General features: G+C 39.6%; 1 protein-coding gene across 1 annotated transcript; it reads right to left on the bottom strand.

The window, feature by feature from the left end:
* Window positions 1–11,787: 11,787 nt before the first annotated feature.
* On the bottom strand, window positions 11,788–20,947 carry LOC132177057 (histidine kinase 4). The gene is made up of 11 exons (XM_059589264.1): window positions 20,127–20,947; window positions 19,643–19,876; window positions 19,362–19,531; window positions 17,165–17,383; window positions 16,884–17,070; window positions 16,742–16,793; window positions 16,401–16,630; window positions 16,010–16,108; window positions 15,057–15,772; window positions 13,697–14,200; window positions 11,788–12,417 (listed from the first exon to the last, which is right to left on the bottom strand). Exons 1-11 carry the CDS (start codon window positions 20,466–20,468, stop codon window positions 12,156–12,158), a joined length of 3,015 nt encoding a protein of 1,004 aa, XP_059445247.1. The 5' UTR covers window positions 20,469–20,947; the 3' UTR covers window positions 11,788–12,155.
* Window positions 20,948–21,694: the final 747 nt, after the last annotated feature.

Genomic DNA, 21,694 nt, shown 5'->3' with positions numbered 1-21,694 from the left:
ATTGAATCCTCCATTAATGCCCTCAGTTGTTCAACAATCTTTGGCATAATTCTTAAATCAAACAAAGCCTTGTCTAGTGGAGCATTGCTACTATAGGCAATGACATATTAACTTAAATCAGTAATAGCAAGCTATCTCTCTCCTTTTTTTTTTTTTTTTTTTTTTATGCCTTTTTTTGGATTTTTTTTTTTCTTCACTATAACAAAACTACTCCTAAATTACAAAAAAAAAAAAAAAACGAGATAGGAACTACCTTAATCCCCTAGCCAAACAACCCCAAGTATGACCACAAATCAAAGTCGGCAATATTATATTCCTAAACTATAATAGGCTATCCTCAAACTAGAATATGGTAAGAATTCAAAACTTGTAGCCAAACTCCACTCTCCTTCTTCTTCCTCCCAAATTCTCACGCACAACCCCTCCTTGAGCAGCCACACACAGCTGCTTCCCACGGACACACACCACCATGTCGCACCACCAGAGACAAACGACGTTCACCACCATACTGCCCTTCGCATGGCTACACTACCTTTGCTCAGCCACAAGTTCTCCATGAGCGAAACACGAGGGATTCACCTTCGCCGTTCACCACTGCACACACATTACTTGGTGGCGCACCACCACCTTCAGCCACATCTCCTCCCAATGCAAAGCACAGAACCGTCCCTTGCTTTGCCACAACACCAACTACTGCACCTCACGTGCAACATCAATAACTTTGAATTTTTTTTTTTGGTAAACGAGAATCAAGGAAAAAAAAAGACAAGAAATCAAATGATAGGAACCTAAGAAAAGGGATAAACCAATTGCTTTAAGGGAATCAAACCTCTATTTGGTGACTTTAAGGGGATCAACCTCCAATTGCCTAAGAGCACTAGCAGCACATGTCCTATATGCCATTCTCTTCCTTATGTTTAGAGAAAATTTATAAAATACCACAAAATCTACTCGCATCAGATTCCTACATTTCACTGAACCTCAAGGGTTGCTACAATGTTTTCCAATATGTATAGAAAACATTATTGTAATATAAACATTTATCTTTCCTCTCTCCTCTTTCATATTTTTGTCTTTAATTGGAGATTGTGTTGAGATTTTGTGAAAAAAATGAGGGTAGGTAGGAAACTTGTATTTAGTGTATATATATATATATTAGGGGAAAATGAATGATTTCATTAATCAAGATAAGCCGATTCAGCCATTACAATATCCCTAATGCAAGGGGGAGTCGTAGTTAACCATAAATGGCTTACATTGAGAGAGATAGCCATTTTTGCTACCCTATGTGCTGCTTCATTAGCAATTCTCCGAACATGATGAATCTCAACGAGTGACACCCATGGAGCATCTCCTTCGTTTCCTCCAACAGAGGCCCAAACTTAGTCCAACTTTTTTTCTCCCTTCTTAACGCTTGCACTACCTTAAGAGAGTCCCCCTCAAGGATTGAATCTATGAGTCCCAACTATCCCATTAGAGCCGTTGTTGTCCACACTGCCATTGCTTCCACCACCACTGGGTCACTGATATAAGGCAGCGTCATGCACTGTGTTGCTACTACCCCACTAGTATAGTCGTGAACCACAACCCCTACTCCCATTAACTTTTTCTGTTTGTCAATTGCCGCATCCCAATTGAGCTTCATAATTCCCCTAGGTGATGTTTTCTATGTTTCTGTAACTTGCTAGTTGTGCTTCCTTATACTGCCAGTTGCCCCTTGAGCCACCTTTAAGTTAAATTCCATTTGATCAATAGCTATTTGAGCGACAATCTTTGGATGGATGAACTCTCCCTCAAACACCATCTTGTTGCACCTCAACTAGATTTGCCGAGCTATGCAAGCTACCTGATCAAATTCTGGAGCCTCCAGCCTTACGAACATCTTCATCAAGATGTGGCGAAAGGCATCCTCGTCACTTGTTGTTAAGTGCTAAAATATTCATATTTTCAGCCTTTAACTTGCATGTTTTAATCCTTTGGTTTTAGTTAATTAGGTCATTTTAATTCATTTTTGTGTTTTCCATACTTTTGTAGGCGTTTGGAAGAAAATGAAGTAAATCTGGAAGATTTGGGCTCAAAGAGAGAAGAAGGGCACAATGGGAGTCCCCAGACACTGCGATCGATCACAGGATACCTACGATCGAGCACAATACCAGAAAGACGCAGCACAATGCAGGCCATGAGCGATCGAGCGCACGACAGAAGAGGATCGATCGCAAACCTACGATCGAGCGCACACGAGTTGCGATCGATCGCACCCGTGTTTAGGAGACATATCAAGTGGCGGCCAGATTGTCATTCTTTCCATATTAGGGTTTTTCAACTCCCAATTGTAATAGGTTCTGAAACCCTACGAAATCACTAGGTTTACTACTTTTTCAAGGACTTCTAAATCCTATAAATAGACCCTTAAGCCTCTAGAATAGATATGCTTTGTAAGGAGAAGAATAGGAGCTCTTCAAGTTCAAGTCTCGGGTTTTTTCTTTTCCTTTCTTTTCTTTTCTTTTATGAAGATGTTTAACATCAACTCTATGTGTAGCTAATTTAATTAGTAGGGCTTGATTGAAGCCCTAGTGATGTTTTGTTAATATTTCAATATTGGCGCCTTTGTGATCATCTTGTTGTGCTATTTAACTTGATTAATACATGCTTGCGTGAATTCCCCATATGTGTGTGCCTGATCAACATATGCATGTGGTATGGACTAGTTAGTTAAATCAATATGGATGACCGAGTCCTGGGTTTAACATAAGTAACAAAAGATATCCACACCGGATTCTTGGGTTAATCAACATGGGGAACCGGGAGTATACACCCATGTCCTAGGCCTCATGTGTTTGTTGATTTCCATAGAACATATGCTTTTCTAAAGAACAACTTAGTATATACCATGCTAAATCCTTTAGGAAAGAAAAGAGTTGGAGTATACACCCATGCCTAACTCGTTGCTTAGGGAAATTTATAGCTTAAGGAGTATACACCCATGCCCTTAGGTTGACAAACATTAGATAGACATAACTTGATCAAAACATTGGCATATTGATATATTAGCTTAATATAATTAGTGGTGGATATCAAAGCCCTACCTTTTTATCATTATCAACTCAACCCAATCTTTGTTTTAGTTTACTTTTGGAATTGACCTCGTGGGAATGATTCCGTATTTGCACACTATACTACTGTGTTGGCCTCGTGCACTTGCGGGTAAAACACACAATTATTTGCCTATTAATTTAGGTAGGTAATTGTGAACAACACTTGTGCTTTTCTATATTTTTGCATTGCATTCTATCTAGACTTCCCATGCTGTAGAACAGCTCCACAATGCATGACCCACCATCTCCACTTCCAAGCGGCACAGCGGGTCACTTGTTATTTTCCGTTTAAAGAGATTCTCTTTTGTGGGTAGAATATTATTGCATGCATGCCATAGAAACAGTTTAACCACCCTTGGACCTTGAATCCGCCAAATCTTCTTCCATAAGGTGTCATTCTGTCGACCGTAGAGCAGCCTTGTACCTCTCTTGAGCTTATCTCCTTAGCCAAGTGATAGGCACTACGCACCGAGAAAACACCATTCTTATTTCCAACCCGCACTACTCAGTCATGTTGCGTATGAGGACAGATGGCCATACCACATATCATATCAATCTCCTCCATAAATATTTCTCGAATGAGAGGGATGTTCCACCATTGTGTATTCTGATCAATCAAATCACATACCTTAGCTTCAAGGTCTAGCACACGAGCCGGAGTTTGAATAGCATATGTCGTCGAAGATGGCAACCACTTATCACCCCAAATTTTTATATTCTTCCTGTTCCCCACCCTCCACACCATCCCTTCTTTGAGCAAGTATTTTGCATTCCAAATACTCCTCCACACATACGAGGGTCTTTTGCTCAATGGAGTGTTTAGGAAAGTGCCATTGGGATAGTATTTCTCTTTTAATATCTTTGCAACAAGGGAGTCTGGATTTTGAATTAAACGCCACCCTTGTTTAGCAAGCAAAGTTGTATTAAAACATTCTAAATCACAAAATCCCAAGCCCCCTACCTCCTTTGCTTTTCCATTTTTTCCCAACTTATCCAAGCTACTTTTTTGTCATTCTCCTTATGCCCCCACCAAAACTTGGCCATCATAGAATTAATCTCATTGCATAAGGTCTTTGGAAGCTGAAAAACACTCATGGTGTAGGTAGCTATAGCTTGTACAACTGCCTTCAACAATATCTCTTTCCCTGCATGAGAAAGAAACTTTTATTTCCACCATTGCATCTTGTCCCAAATACGCCCTTTTATCCTTGAGAGTGAGGAAACTTTAGATCTTCCTATAAGTGCTAGCTACCCTAAGTATTTTTCGTACCTATGGATGGAATTTATCCCAACTACCGATAGGACTTGCGCCCTTGTGTCAGCTCCAGTATTACGACTGAAAAATAGGGAGGTCTTGCCTTTGTTTAGCTTTTGGCCCAAAGCTTTCTCATAATCATCTCACACCTTTGAATACAATACCACTCAATAGTCTCAGCTTTACAAAATAGAAGACTATCGTCTACAAAGAAAATGCAATTTAACAACGTTCCTCCTCGGGTCAGTGGAAGCCTAGTAATATGTGCTGCTCTTTCCATCTTGTTCAGCCCTATGCTCAACCCTTCGGCACATAAGATAAAGAAATATGGTGAGAGCGGATCCCCTTGCCTCAACCCTCTTGAAGGAATAATTTTTCCATAAGGTCTACCATTTATCAAAACTGAATAGTTCACCGTACGAAAACATGTCATCAACATTTGAACCCACCTATTGGCAAAGCCAATCCTGCTCATAACCATTTATAGGAATTCCCATTCAACTCTGTCGTAAGCCTTGCTCATGTCCCGTTTTAGTGCCATGTACCCCTTCATTCCTTTCAAGCATGTATCCATAGTGTGCAGCACCTCAAACGCAATAAGGATATTATCCGTGATCAAACTTCATGGAATAAAGGCGCTTTGATTGGGAGATATAATCTCCCCCAGAACCTTCTTCATTCGATTTGCTAAAACTTTTGCTATGAGCTTGTAAATAACATTACGAAGGCTAATGGGGCGAAACTCAGTTATATGAGTGGGATTTTTCTGCTTAGGAGTCAAAGCAATGTAAGTTTCATTAATGTCAGCATTAAAAGTACCCCCATTAACAAAATCAAGCACAACTACGCATACCTCATTCCAACCTATATCCCAAGCTTTTTGGTAAAAACAGGCTGCAAATCCATCAGGGCCAAGGGACTTCAATGGATGCATCTGTGAGAGAGCAAACTCCATATCTTCTGCCACAAAAGGTCGCAAAAGCCACCCATTCATCTCTGGGGTTACCCGTGCCTCAAGACCCTCCAGGCATGCATCTACACCAACTATGCCTTTGGTTTGAAACAGCTTTTGGTAAAAATTCACGAAGGCTTCGCTAATTTCTTTCGGTTTGGACCACTCTCTATCTTCATCATCCCAGACCCACTTAATTTGGTTGATCCTTCTTTGATGATTTGCCCATGCATGGAAAGACGATGTATTTCTGTCCTCATCCTGGTACCAGTGTTGTTTTGCTAGCTGCTTCCATTTAATATCTTCATGTTCCAATAAATGATCAATGTCTAATTGCAGCTGTTTTATAGCCTCCTAGTTCCATTCCCCTCCTCTTTGTTGCAACTGAGCCAATTGCTTTGTCTGCTTTTTCACCAACTCCTCTATGCTCCTATATTTCCGTCTGCTCCAGCCTTGAAGCCGTGATTGACACTGCTCAAGGTTGCGCCTCACAGCCATAATTCCCCCCTTGCAGGCCCGATCCCTCCAAAGCTTCTTGAATAATCTTGCCGCAATCCGGATCTAGCGACCATCTATCTTCAAACTGGAAACCCCGTCTTCCACCCCCACATACCTTTTCCATCTTTTCAAATTTTACTAGCAAGGGGTTGTGGTCTGATGCCCTTGCTGCGAGAACTATCACCTCCACCCCTCTGTGGTTCTCACACCAAGTGCTAGTAGCCAATGCTCTATCTAATCTCACTAGGTAATTATGCCATCTTTTCGTTTATTAGACCAAGTGTACCGTGGTCCACTGTATCAAAGGTCACCCAAGCAGCATTCCTCCAAAGCAAATCTGAAAGCGGTCACACACCCCTCTCTTAGCCTCGTACCTCCTGTTTTTTCCCCTCGATGTGTAATTTCGTTAAAATCACCTACACACAACCAAGAATCCTGCGAAAAAGACTTCATATGCTTTAGAAGTTCCCATGACTCCTTCCATTTTGAGCTATCCGCGTTGCCATAGAAGCCTATGAGCTTCCATGGGGGCACTCCTCATTTCTCTTAACAATGGCATTAATATGCCTCCCCGAATAATTCTGAATTTCCAACTCATTATCTTCCTTCCATAAAAGTGCAAGTCCTCCACTCCTCCCCATCAGGTCTACTACAAACATTCCTACGTCTCCAAGCTTGACCCTAATCAATTCCATTCTTTGTTGACAGCTAATTGTTTCCATGAGGAACAAAAAGCTGGGTTTATTATCCTTAACCTTTTGGCTAAGGTCTCGAATTGTCCAAGGGTCCCCAAGCCTCGGCAGTTCCAACTTATGATACTCATTGGACTTGGCAGGGCTGTTGAACAGCCTCCGCCAATCCATTTGCACCCTCATCTTCCTAATTCGACCCCCGTTTACTCTTTTTCCTATGATCCTTCCCCTCCCTGCCTAGCTCCTCAACAATGGTTTTCCTCTTATTTTTGTTTCTTCCCTGCTGGTGAGGACATTCCCCTTGCTCTTCTCTTGCACGGCTTGGTGTTTCCACTTCCTAGCAGTCCACCCTTTCCTTTCTTGTATGTCCCCCACTCCCTCTTTTGTCGCCATAGAAGTCACACCATCACATAAAATGTAACGCCCCGGAAATTAATTAACTGGTAATTAGCTTCACGGTTTGTCTCCCAACCTTATCCCTTGCGGAACAAGACTCAGGGACCTCTACTCCTAAAAAATAGAGGATACTAAGCAGCAGAAAGTATTAAAGTTCTATAAACATTAATCATTACAACCAGAGCATCTACCAAGGAACATCAAAGCAGCTAAAATCATACTATACACAAGTCATCTTTACAAGGGATTCATGCTATACCTTAAATGCAAGCATAGATCAAGCATTTAAGTCTATTTCATAAACTATAACTACTAGTTACCATGAGCACCCACCTAAGCTTGCAATAAGTCCTCAAGCATATCCCGGGCCGAATCCTCCACAAAAACTAGATGCTTCGCGGTATCCATCTCTGCTAAACTATCTATAACCACATAATTGTACATATGGAGGAAAAAAGAAAATAATACAAGGGTAAGTCCGATGACTTAATGAATATAAATGCACATGATGTACCCGTCATTAAATAGTAAACTCAATTGTTTATAAAGCACATGTAATATTATGAGATGACAGTTTATCATGGATGTGATATAGATATAATATATGCTTACAATCATGAGTAACAGTAATAGTTCAACCGTATGGTCTACCCAAGATATTGCCCCTTCTCAGTATGGTTGGTACTGTTCTGAGGGACCTATAATATAATACCGGTGCGTCAGATATTGTACGCTACCATCCATAACATTAGTGGCACGACTGAATCTGACCTCGGGTGGCCCACACCACTAATGATGTACGTTCTATAGTGACCAACCATTAGGGAATGGTTGCGCTAGCCAAGAAGCCATTGGATCCAAAGCCCACACAGACACATATTTGACCATAAAGTTAACTTGTATAGTAAGCCCATGGCCGTTTTTCCACGTATACCGGTGTACCATGTCATACAATGCAATTAATATTATCAGTCTTTTACATGCATAGTTTTACAAGTCTCATCATTATCTTGTTAATCAACATACATTTTCACAAAAGAGAATTCATTGTAGTTCTAAAATGTATTTCATGAGAGTTGCAAAATATACATGTTTGATATATATAAAGTAGACGTGCAATGCAAGAAAAGTAACAACAAGCATCCATGTGAGTTTGTACTCACCTGGGTCGTAAGGCTCCTCCGTAAAATTCCTTTGAGGCTCCATAACCTCAAATACTGAGAAAAGACCTATCATTAGTTATAAATCTAACTAAAACGAACCTAGAACATGAAATAGAGGCTATCGGACGACTGGCCAAAGTCACATTCCCTGGAACACTTCTAACCGTATGTCTGGGTTTGTGGCCGTACATCTGCCCAGAAGGCTTGTACGTCCAGTCTCGTGGCCGTAAGTTCGCCCAGAAAGTTCGAGTAGAACCTCATTTGGTTCAACTGTCCTCCTATCCTCCCAAACTGGTTTCTAAAGCTACCAAAAGGATTCCTAGGACCTCATATCTCAAAATAACACCTCCATGCAAAAGGAAATATGCCCAACAAGAATTAAACGCTAACCCAAGCTTAAACCAAGATTAAGGCATAATCTAGCTAGAAACTCAAACTAACAACTAAGCTAGCCTAAAAGCATTAAAAGAGCATAACGATTTAAGCAACGAGCAGAGCTTAGAGAGTTACGTCCTGGAAGCCAAAGAATCACCTCCTTTCTCCACAAAAACTCACTTAACTCACAAGAACACACTCACACAGAGGATTTTCGGAGAGCCTGAGGTCAAGAATGAGGCTTAAATGCTCAAGGGTAGGGGTATTTATAGGTGAGATAAAGCAGATGGCGCTACCAACTATTCGAAAAATTATCAGACATTCAGTACTACTAGGGTGTACGTTCGGTACTATTTACCCAGCGGTCCAAAGGCTGTAGCATACATCCAAGTATTATCCAGGGGTTAACCCAAAAGTAGCATGGTCCAGTACTATTGGGGCGTACGTTCGTGTACTATTCACAGAGTACGGCGTACTATTGGCAAAGTATGTCTGGTGGTCCCCATGCGTGCATCTTGTACTATTATCAGTGTACGTATGGTGGTCTCCATGCGTACGTCCTCACTAAAGACAAGAGCATACGTACGGTGGTCCCCTTGCATACATCCTCCACTAAAGACAAGAGCGTACGTACGGTCAGAAAGTCCAAAATTCTCAAAATGTCCTTCTAGCTGTCCCTAATGACCCAAAGTCCAAATTAACCCTCTAACTAAGCTATCTAAGCTTAGTTAATTATTTGGGTCACTACATACTCGCTCAGTGTCCTGAAATTCCGTGGCTTCCTTAGGTTCCTTACAGCAAGGTTCCACTCTCTGCTCACCATCATTTTCCCCTCCACAAGGCCCCACCTCTATAATAGAAGCATATGCACTCCCCTTGTCGACGTCCACCTGTATGGGTGCATGGGAGGTCATACGCGTCATCTCCACACTTGGTGTAGTCACCAGCTTTTGAACCACGTCACCTCCCTTCTTTCCACTTGTCCATCATATTGTCATTAAATTGCTGCCCTTCCAACTCATTCGAGAAGTTGTTCAGCTAGTGATCTGTGGATTCAGATGTTGCCTTAAACACCGCCACGCTCGTGACCTCCTTATGGAAAGAATCGCCAGAAGCGATACTACCTTCGTTCCCAAGCCAGCTACCATAGCTAGGGTTTCCATGATTTGCGGAACCTGCCTTGTAGGTATGCTCCTTGCTTCTTGATCCGACGTCAGTACTACAACCCTCCTCCTGATAGTATCCTCCTCCAAAATCCCCGCCCAGCCTCCTCCTTGGCTCCTCTGCCCTGAGCCAAACGCCCAATGGTTTGATTCCCTCCTCCTCGCGTCGCCGTTGGGATGTTTTCACAGTGCAACCTTTCCTTCCGTGCAGAATTCTGCTGCAGTGAAAGCAAAACAATGGGAGTTTTTCGTACTTGAATGTCACACCTTCCCAGCCCAATTGATAATGCCCTGCCACGCTCCAATGGATTGTGTAAATCAATACTCACCCTTAGTCGCAAACATCTTCCCCAGCCACCTCCGTCGCCAACCACGTCAACATCTTATAGGTTCCAAGGGATTCTCCAATCTTAGTGCCCACCCTTTTATTCATTCATAATAATGGCATATTGTGCACCTGAATCCAGAAGGGAGTAAACTCCCATCGAAATCATTTAACACCGAAATTTGGCGATCAAATGACCATGGCCGGCCCTCCATCACCATCTTCTTATCACCAGGATTTGCAAACAAAAACAACCAAACATTACCCTGCACTTCTTTGAAAACCACCAGACCCACCGTGCGCCATATACGTGATAAAACGTTCCTAAAGGCGTCCTTATTCACCTTCTTCTCATCTCCAATTCTGCCCACTAAACACCGCTCACCTTTCTCTTTGTCTACCGCAATTTCACCTTCTAAGATAGTGATGCCTACTTTTTCCCCTCCTATGAGAGCAATCCTTCCACATAAAGTCTCCAGATCGTCCCCCATATTCACCCTCCAAACCCATCACTTCACCTCGCCGCCGGTAGAAGACCATTCCCTCAAACCCTAGTTTCCTCAAAGAGAACCCTAGAGAGAAGACTAGAAATAATATTTTAATAACATAGGGAAAAGTAAGGGAAGGTATTGTGAAATATATTTTTATAGGAAAGCAAAAAGTAGTTTTGTGCCCTAAATTTAGTAAAAATCAAAGGGAAGCTACTGCTAGTACTCTTAGGTGAATTATGTGTATTCTTCTCTTCATTGACATACGCAATTTATAAAATAAAGCATGATTTATGTAGGTAATAAAATCTAGAGTTTAGCCTATTAGGAAAATAAAATAAAATATACTCATACAAGGAAATGAAATATAGGTTTTCTAACAGTCACGTGGGGTCCTTAGCTCCCTCCCAAAACAAGTACTAGTCCTTTGCCCAAAAGACAAAATCCCTATTTCTTTTTTATAGGGAAAAAGGGCAAGAAAAGGAAAAGGTCAGCTTAATTTTTCTAGAGCATCATTTATTCTGGAGTAACGCTTTTTATTTTGCTTTTATATGGTTACTATATAACTTTTTTTATGATGACGGGATATTACAAATTAGTTCTTTCTTTTAAAAAAATCTTTTATACAAATGTCAATCTACTAACTGATTTTTAAATTCACATTATCAAATTGCATGATAATCATATAATAGTATAATAGATTATTAAAGAATATTACTTTTTATTCTCTATTCTTCCTATAAGAACGACGTATATGAAGACAAAAAAAAAAAAAAAATAAAGGAGTGGGATACTCTTTACCTCCAGAACTATCAACCAATTTGCACTTTTAACTCCAATGCTTAAAAAGTGATACTTTACCCCTCGCCCCCCCTAAAGTATGACATTGACACTTAATCCCATGAAGTACACTTTACCCTCTGAAGTTTTTGAGTTGACACTTTAAACCCCCCTAGCGGAAGTAACTAAGTTTTAAGAAGGTAAAGTGTCAATTCAAAATACTTCAAGGGGTAAATTGTACTTCATGGGAGTCAAGAATCAATGTCAAATACTCTGGAATAAAGTGTCACTTTTTAAACATTTTAGTTAAAAGTGCAAATTGGTGAATAGTTTAGAGGGTAAAGTGCATTTTCCCAAAAAAAAAAAAAAAAACAAAACAAAACAAAACAAAAAAAACAAAAGAAATTTAATTACAAATTAGCTTTCACCTTTTGCCACAAGTTGAATCGTTTATTAAAGCCCTTCTTTTTAATCGTTAATTAAATATGTTGCTACTCTCTCCCTTCTCAAAAACAAAGAATAAAAGAGTTTTCAAACAAAACATTTCTGTTCAATCATAACAAATCTTTCCTTTCTCAACATAGAAAATGTTTCTGGCCAAAGTCTTCTACAAGAGAATTATACAAATTAAGGTATTGAAGCCCCTTAGCAAAAGAAAGTTCCAGGGAAAGCATACAAAAATATATGATTTACACAATTTGGCTCCTTCCCCATCTAAGGATCTATAAATACAAGTGGGGAATGGAGAAATTTGTAGCAGTATACATGCACTAGAAATCTAATCATGTCAAATTGAACATGGTTAGAAATAATTGGCTGAACCTGTAAACAAGGTCGGTTGAGAATTTTCGGAGTCGTCAATCTGCAGGAAAACAAAATAGACCAGCAGTGTTAAAATTGCTGGTACATTTCAGCCTGCCATAAATGTTGCCACTTTAGGTTTTTCTGGTGCACAAGAGTGCAGAAGATCTTGTCATGAGTCAGAGATGGGGTTGGATTTGAAAAACTTGGCAACCGCCTGGTAAAGATTCTGTTCCTCAAAGGGCTTTGAGACATATCCATCCATCCCACATTTAAGGCACTTATCATACGTCGCGTGAATAACATCAGCTGTCATGGCTAATATTGGCACATGCCACTCTCCCTTTCTAATAGCTCCTTCATCAGTGGCTCCGCCATTCATTTGCTCATTTGCCTTGCTCTCCATTAGGCGTATTCGTTGGGTTGCCTCAAACCTGCAATTATGGGAAATATGTACGGCTTTGTTATGTTCAGTGTACCAATAAATTGCACTTGAAGAAGATTTATATCCTTCAAACGGCGCAACATTTTCCTGCCAAATGGGTTTCAATGCCAATACTATTTTTTTTCTGCACAATATAAAGATTTAGGGAGCCTAAAATCTAGTCAGCCTAAAACTTTTTTCAAGCCCTCAAATGAACATTCACACCAAAATGTACTTTAAGAAGATTCATATCCTTCAAATGGCTCGACATTCTGAGCATTCACACCAAAATGCTCAAAATGTTCATTTGAAGAGTAACCATACCAGAATTTGTTACAACTTAATACAAGTTAAGTTGCTAAAGCCACCTTAATATTAGCATCATAATTTGAACTGAATAATCCAAAGCTGGAAAAGATTATAAGTTCCTTGTTCCAACTAGCAGGGGCTTGGATGCATAAAGTTAACTCATACAAGTATATATGCTCACCTGCAATTTTTTTCAGTCTTATATGATCATGCTTGGGTTGTAATAGGAGTTTGACACAATAGTGTTGGACATTTTTTCAAAAATACAATCAAAATATCATTATCATTCCGAAATGTGGTTGTACACAGGTTTGGATAGAAGATTAAACAATAGGAAATAGAGACATGAATGATTAAGTTAAAATACTCTCACTTTCTATGCACGTCAACTCATCAAATTATCTACTCACCAGCACCATTTTCAGTCTTCTATGATCTTTCCCTGGGTATCTAATATGAGTTTAAGACACTAATCATTATAGGCTTAGTTTTCTGTCAAAAGGTTTGACTGATTGTTGTGGTCCTAAATTCAGGGTATTCCTTGGGAATATTAGGAAATAAAGATTACTTCTCCCACTCAAGCCTCAGCCCCCAAAAAATATATAAGTTACAATAAGTAACCTCCCTCTTCCTGCTCTAGGCAGGGTTTTAGGCAATTTCCCAACCAAGTAGACAGCATCAGAAGAGAATTACACCATTGGAACTACTATTAGAGTGATGCAATTTCGAATGAAACATTAAGACAACCACTATAAAATACCGATTAGATAAATGCTTGCACATATACAGCATATGAAACAACAAGCAGACAAATTATAAGTTATGATTATGTAGCTACCATTATATCAAAAATAGCTGAAGGGTTCATCACAATGATTTTAAACTTTTCGTAACAAAGACTCACCAAACAGATCTGTAAAGGCTAAGTCATCAATAAGTAACTAAATATTTTGATTGCATTCAAGAATATAAATACATACCCATCCATTTCTGGCATTTGAATGTCCATGAAGCAGGCATCAAAATTATGGGGTAGTTGAAGCAGTGCCAGTGCAGCTTTGCCACTCTCAGCACACTCTACGTCAGCTCCAAACTTCTTTAGTGCACCTTCAGCAACTCTGCGGTTAACCAAATTGTCATCAACCACTAAAATTTTCTTGCCACAAAGAAGGCTCTGAAGGAAAGACGATCCATTAGGCATGTCTTTCTCCTGCTGCCTCTTCTTCCCTATCCCCAGCACCTGTTGAAGACATGCAGCAACCATACTTGCCCTCATAGGTTTCATGATCACAGTATCTGCAAAACCAGCGGCCTTTGCTTTATCAAGTTCACCTTTTTCGATTTGGGTTGCGAGAAGAATCATCTTAGGCAACTGAAAAATATGCCCATTCTGTTTCCAGTCCAAGAGCCAAACATTCAAACCACCTTCCTCACCAGACATCCATGAATCCTTCTCAACTAGAACTAAATCTGGCTGGAAGTTTCTGTCATAGTAAATAAAGTAGTTTTACTCAGCAAGCTAAATCTGATAATTTCAATATATTGAAACTTTGGGGTTTATCTCAGGAGTCCAAATTTAAGGGGTGTTGCTCATAAAAACTTAAAGGAGTTGTTACACTGAACACAATTGGCATTCCTTTGCCAATATAGTCGCAATCTTGGAAATTTAGCAAATACATTTACTCAAATCTGGTGTTCTTTGGTCTATATGTATGTAAACACGGATAATCTCATGCTCTTGCAATGTTTAGTGTACCAAATTGCTTTTTTCTTCTTTTTTTTTTATTTTTTCCCTTCGCCAATATTTAACAACTTATCTTCCATGACATCCATTAATAAGTTGACATGCGGCACCCATATGCCACATCATGCACAAAAACAAAAAAGAACAAAAAGAAAGAGGAAAACTAAGGGGTGAGGGTGGTCCAGCCATCCCCTAGAGGAACCTAGGGAGGTGCCACCCTTCACATAGGGGATGGCTGGACCATCCACAGGATGATTTTGAAGGGGTGGCAGATAAGCTGTTAAAATATTTGGATGGCAAATTAATGAAAGAATCAATTTGACATGTAAGTAAAACCCATCTAATTGTAGAAATTGAAACTAATTTTGATTTTTCCCAAAGTAATTTGAAGGATCTTGGTCAATTGGAAATCTGCTAGAAAACAAAAAATGAAGGATAGTCAATTAACAAGACTTTTCCTTCTGAAACCGCAAGGCTGTGGCAATAAAAGATGCTATCACTGCCAAGGCTTTGCCTTAGGATTGAGATGAAGTGTATAGCATCTGAAAAAAAGGTAGCAAGGGTTAAGAAAAAGAATCAGAAAAAGGAGAAATTACCGAGATTTAAGAGAACCATTTTTCCCGGTCTTAGCAATTGCAATTTTGAAGCTACTAGCAACTTCAACCAGGATACCTAGTCTCTTTAAATGGAATCTGGTGACAGCAGCTCTAACTGGTTTCTCATCAACTACTAATGCTTTTAATCCTCTAAAACCAGAAGGCAAATCTTCAGAAATAGGTTTTTTCATGTCACCGCAGGCATTTTTCTTACACCTCCCAAAAATAGCAGTGAATGAAAATGTACTGCCAACCTGAGGTCGGCTTACGAAATTTATCTGACCACCCATTAGCTCAACCAGACACTTACTAATGCTCAAGCCTATACCAGTTCCTCCATAATGTCTAGACGTTGAGCTATCTGCCTGCATGAAGGGCATGAAAACGCGATCCTGGGCACATAATGGAATCCCAATTCCTGTATCCTCCACACATACCATCAAAGTGACACGTTCAGAAGCTTCATTAGTGTTCATCATGCTATGTGAAGCTTCAGCACGGAGTTCTTCATCAGCAACTAGATGCTTAAAGATATCCCAGCTGTTCCGCTCATCAGCAACTTCGCAACCGCTTAAGGTTTTAAACTCACGGCCACCAGATAAAAACATACTTCTATCTGATCCTCCATTTAAGCAAGTTTCAGCTTTTGCATTTACCATGGCCATTGCTTGTTCAGCTAGATGGACTTTAACAAATATATGTCCTCGTTCTGTGAACTGCCACATGCTCAATATAATTATTATCAAGTAGATTTGCAAAGAATAAAGTGAATTTAGTGGTTGAAAACTAAATCAAATAATACAAATTTCACATTGACAAGTTCTAATTTGGGGGCAGAAACCATAAAACTCCACCAGTACAACAAATTATTAATCAAGGAAAAAATTAACAATATAAATTCAATAAATTTGGGTAGTAAGAATTTCACAATAAAGCTTCAATGATCCACTTACTTTAACAGAGTTCCCTACAAGATTTGTAACAATCTGTCTGAATCTCCCAGGATCCCCCATAACAATTTCAGGAACTTTATCGGAAACAAACACTGCAAGCTACACGTCCCCAATTGGTTATGCATCCAAGTTGAGAGGATTGGAGAATTTGAAAACGCATCATGAACAATGCCATCAATTTGTATCAAAATCCCCAGCAAGGTGAGGGGAAAAAAAAAGTTTAAACATGAGAAGATCAGAAAAATTTGCGGCTTATATTAACAAACTACAAGATTTATGTGTAAAAATGCTTAAGCAAAATGAAGGAGTTTCATCACTTCTTACACCAGGTCAGATAACCATATCAGCCAACAAAAAGATAATGAATAAACTGACTCACTAGCGGACTTACCTCAATGTTCTTGTTTCTAGACTTCTCAGAAAATAAAGAGAGGACATCATCTAGTATGGATCTGACGACAAATGGGACTGCTTCCAGCTCTAACTTGCCAGCGTCTATTTTTGCCCGATCAAGCACCTCGTTAATTAATGCTATCAGTGCCTTCCCACAGGCTTGAGCAGTTCGAGCATAATCCATCTGAGTTGAACTTAATTCTGTATCTAGAAGCAGAGCAAGCATTCCTGCAATTATGTAAATAATAGAACTTTTATCACTCATTACAAACTTTTCATATAAAAAAAACATAATACTATCATATGAGAAGAAATAAATTAGAGAGACTTCAAACATACCAAGGATGCCATTCATGGGTGTTCTAATTTCATGAGAGACAGTCGCTAGAAACTGGATAGATCACAAATAATACTCATATTAAGAGGTGGAAGTTTGGATATTGAGTTGAAGTATGCTTTATAGAAACACCAAGAAAAGTACCTGGGATTTAGCAACATCAGCAGCTTCTGCTCGAACTTTCAGTTCTTCCATTGCATGGAAATCATCCTCAACTTTAACAATGTGAATTCCTGCGCCATATAAGATATAACCTACCAGTAAACCAATCACAAAGAACAAGAACGCGGTGGTGAGTGCTGTCCATGACATGGGTGCCTTCTGATGATATCTGCTTAAAATCCAATAGAGCATCTATGAGATGAAAACCATGGAACTCTTCCATCTGTCTTCTGAAATTATGATCAATGACTGGATGCCCTTACCTACATATCATTTGATGACTCCTAAAAGGATCCCCAAAATCAAGCTTGCTTTCATGAAAAAGAGACAAGTCACTGTCTTGATATTGGTGACCATACATGATTAGGGGATCAGAGGAGTTGGTGACATCATACACATTCACTAAAATCGCCTGATTCCCAGCAAGTTGGCCAAGTAAATTCTCCACAAGGGACTCAACATCAAAGGCTCCACCAACGTATCTGCTTGAAATCAGAAATTTCATTAACATAAGGCATCTAGAACTTCCACATTAACATTTGCCCAAACATTATGCCCAGAAGAAACGAAAGCCAAGACTTCTAATTTCTAGTTTAATATAAGACCATCACAACATACTCTAAGGGAAACCAACTGAAAATAAAATCACACCGACTTTACCACCCTAAAACTCAAACCCATGGAAAATGTAATAGTGGAACATAATTATCCATTAAATGACCAAACGAAACCATCAAAATTTTAAGTCATGTAGTGATAGAAGAGACAGGGAACACAGTAAGAGTAGTCAAGACAGCCGCAGTTATGGCAATGGCACTGATGGTCATATTGGCAGTAGTAACAGAAGAGGTGACATTGGCATTTGCAGTGTGATTGTGTTGGTGATGGTAGTGACAGTACCCATGTAATGGGGGTAAAGGTGGCCATGTGTTGTTGAAGTGGCAACAATTGTGGTTGGGGAAATAGCAGCAATGGAAATGGTTTTCTCAGCATAGGCGGTCCTTGGTGGCAGTAGGTGCTAACGATGGTCAAATTGGAAGCAGAGGTTGTTCTCAAGGTGAAGTCTTACTGAGAGTTGATACTTAACATTGAAGGTGTTGTTAACGTAATCACTTGAAAACAAATCCTCACTAATTTGGCTGAATGCTCGTAGTGGTAAGTTCTCTATCAAGCTTGCTTCAGATGGTACAAAAATTATGGACATCCACACAAAATGGGGCCTCATGCATGAACTACTAATGCAAAACACACCAAAGGATTAACAAACTCTTGACCTCTTTAAAATTTTGATAATTTAATTGAATCATAAACATTTAACTAAATGCATGCATAAATCAAATTTTATGCAAATAAAATTTGTCAAATCAATGAGTTACAGATAGTGCAGCACACTTTCAATTGAAGGCTATAAAACACTGAACCTTTATTTATTTCAAAAGGATTTAATAAACTAGCTACTAGCATTATTAATCTTAGAAAAGAAGAAAAAAAGACCATGTGATTCGCAAGACAACATTGTCAAAAGATTTCAGTTATCAGAACCCCGACAGGGTGCAAAAAATGGGAGAGGGGTTGATAGAAAAGGATCATGCCAAGCTTTCACATGTCCTAGAGTGAAAGAAGACGATAGTGGTTGAGGTTCAACCTTGGTGCTACTTATGACTTCACATGCATAGAGTGAAAGACACCATCTTGCTTAGGGTCAAGTTTGGTACAACTTCAGAACATGGGTAAAGGGTCACATGGCATGTGAACTCAGCAAAACTAGGCCAAAATCCAAAAGATCGTGTAACGTCCATGGTTAATCAGGTAAATCTACGAAAGAAGCAACAGATCTACTTAAACCACACATTTTTAAACCCATAACAATAGAATCCAAATTATTAAGAATGGTTCTTAGGAAATTTGTATCAATTCCATGGAGGGGCATATGAGAAAAGTTGCTCATTTTCATGAAAACCCCAATAAGTAATGAAGGAGTCAACTATGTTATAGGGTATATGTAGGAAAATGGAACAGGCTGAATTTTCTGTAATCAATAATATTGTCTCAGGGAAAGAGAATCAGATGATTCTGCCCCTAGCCAGTAGAGGCACAAATATAGGAGAAACAAGGAAAAGGAAAAACTAACTGAAATTCAAGTAACAGAATGGAACAACTCTAGTGCGTAATCTTGTCAAATTACTGCCATCACTCCAATGAATTCATATGCACAAAGTACACAAAAAAAAAGGATAAAACTTCCTAGTTGAAAAATGTGTCTCATTAAAGCTCCAGCAAAAAGAATGACATTCCTATCATTCCAAAAACCAGGTTAGCTCGGTCTTCCAGTCTACCTGTTAATCTCCATTCTAGATTCAATTTTTTCAAAAACTGTACTTGCAGACACAAAAAACCAACGACAAGTGTTTCAAAGATAAGCTTAGTATCAAATCATAAGGGCAAACTCTGAGGACTTACCCTGCAGTTGCTTCAATGCGCTCTTGCACTGCTGGGCTTAAAGAGAGCTTGGATTTGTAAACGGGGAATGTCAGCACAACACCAAGATGATGAGAGCCCAGCAGCCTGAAGGGACTTGTCAAAACAGCTTTCCCAGTAGCCCTCGCCCTCAAAATGTTTTCTCTATCTTCCTACATCACGCAGAAACAAAATTGCAGGCCACATGAACCAATTTGTATGTTACTCGAAATCATCAAATGCAAGCAAGAGAAGCAAAGTGAATTCAAAATTATATAGTTTACCTCTCCTGACATCATGTCAAGTGATTCAAGATAAGAGAGGCTGTCCTGAGTGAATATCACCGGTGCGTACTCATCTCGCACCGGTGAAGGCTCCCTCTCCATAGTCTTTATTATCCAACCATGTTGCCTCTCGAAACTTTCTCTCTCTGACTTTACCACTCTCTGTGCATAGGCTACCCCACTCAGTAATGGCCGCTCAAAAGCGGTCATAGCTGTGTACTCGGCAAAAGTCTCCTGCATTTTATCGAAATTAAAAATGCAAAATCAACTCCATTCAGTAGCAATCAGAGTGAATAAAATAGCGTTCATTTCCCATATATTGGTTTCCTCAAGAGTAAGCAAAATCAGCTCAACTACATCTTGTACTTATATTTGGCTAAATGTCAAAACTTCCAAAATATTTCCTTTCCTCTTCCTCGATATCCTGGCAACCAAACAAAGCCTAAAAATTTTAGATCGAAGTGCAAGGAAAAGAAGCACAAACCTGATCAATTGCTGAAGGGTTCTTGTAGTAGTGGAAGGTGGAAACGAGGATGGCGAGGGCGTGCACATGATTAACGCTAACACTAAACTGATCTTGCAACATCCTAGCTCTCTGATCACACATGCTTCCCAGAATCTCCTTCCTCCTTACTTTATTATCATCATCCATACCATTGTAGATCATCATGCTCAAGAATGCCATAACAATGATCCAAAGCAGCAGAAATTTGGGGAGCCAATCCCTGTTGGCCTGAATAAATGTGTACCCTCTTTTGGTACCCATTTGCTCATTCAATCTCACCGCCACTGAGTGGTGGTGGCTCTGCTGCATCTTCAGACCCATCAGCACTAAACTCTTTCCGACTCTTCTTGCTGGTTTGCTTTTTCTTCTTTTTCTTCTTCTTCCTGTTTCTCTACTACTACCCACTTCATGTCTAAGCTAAAAAAGTCCCCAAGTAATGCATACACATCTATAAGCCAACTTTTGATAAATTACTGTCAATCTTTTCAGAGGCACCTTTTTCTGGCATGAAAAGAAAAGGGGTACCCGCCAAGAACTCCAAGTAAATTTAGCATTATAGCATTGTTTTGCGGGATTTAAACCTCCCAAAAGAGCATAAGTACACCCACAACCAAAGGTCCAAAACAAAGCAAATATCGAACAATTGCACAAAATTCTCTCTCCTTCTCTCTCATTGGAGAGCCATTTGTAGGCTAGAATCTACAAAGAGAGGAGGAGGTCAGAGAGACCCAGAATTTTAAAAAGGGAGTACTCAGTTCTGAGAGACAAGCATGGCTCTCAAAAGATGGAGGAAAAAAAAAAAAAAAAGCTCGAATTCCAAAGACCAGGCTCTCTGAGTCTCTCTGTCAAAGGGGTCTGTTCCTGTCTGTCTTGAGGCTTTGAATGATTAAAAAAGAAATGTGAATAGAGAAATACAGAGTGTAAACTCGCTTAACTTAATAATGTGTTCTCTCCAAACTCCAACCAAAAAGCGTGAAGTTTTTTAGTTTTGGCGTCCGGACAAAGAAGAGCACGTTCACTGCTTTTCTTCCTTAGAATAATCAATCAAATGCCGCAGATTGACCCCAAAAAACACAGACACAATCGCACACAACAAACAGCGAATCGCACACAGCCCAGAAACAGAGAGAGAGAATGTGAGAAACTTTCTCTGTTTCTCAGAGAGACAGACCGAGAGAGAGACAGACCGAGAGAAAGAGAGGGTGGGTTGTTGAAAGAAACAATAATAATGTTTTACCTGTGGAGCTAGTAGCTAAGCAGAGGAGAGAGAGAGAGAGAGAGAGAGAGGAGAGGAGGAGAGGGTGTGGTGTGGTACAATGAATGAACAATGGGAAAAGAGTTGTATTTTTTTTTTTTAATAGTTAGATTTATTTGATGGGGGGGGGGGGGAGGTTTATTTAGTTTGTCCTATGCTTTTTAAAGTAACAAAGAGAAAAAAACTAAATCGAATTTTTAGGATTTTCCAAGATACGCTCTTGTCTCCTCGTCTTCTCTCTCTCTCTTTAAAGTCCTCTCTCTGTCCCTCTGGCTTCTTCTTCTTTATAATA

The sequence above is a fragment of the Corylus avellana genome, chromosome ca4, assembly GCF_901000735.1.
Source record: "Corylus avellana chromosome ca4, CavTom2PMs-1.0".
Taxonomy (NCBI): Eukaryota; Viridiplantae; Streptophyta; class Magnoliopsida; order Fagales; family Betulaceae; genus Corylus; species Corylus avellana.
This window is presented reverse-complemented; position numbering and strand designations above follow the sequence as displayed.

Excerpts from the sequence above, each read along its gene's own strand:
- LOC132177057 (XM_059589264.1), bottom strand. The coding sequence starts at position 20,468 with ATGGGTCTGAAGATGCAGCAGAGCCACCACCACTCAGTGGCGGTGAGA. Across the intron at positions 16,631-16,741 it reads ACCCATGAATGGCATCCTTG|GAATGCTTGCTCTGCTTCTA; the intron begins GTATGTTTGAAG and ends ACATAATTGCAG. Across the intron at positions 15,773-16,009 it reads TTGTAGGGAACTCTGTTAAA|TTCACAGAACGAGGACATAT; the intron begins GTAAGTGGATCA and ends AGCATGTGGCAG.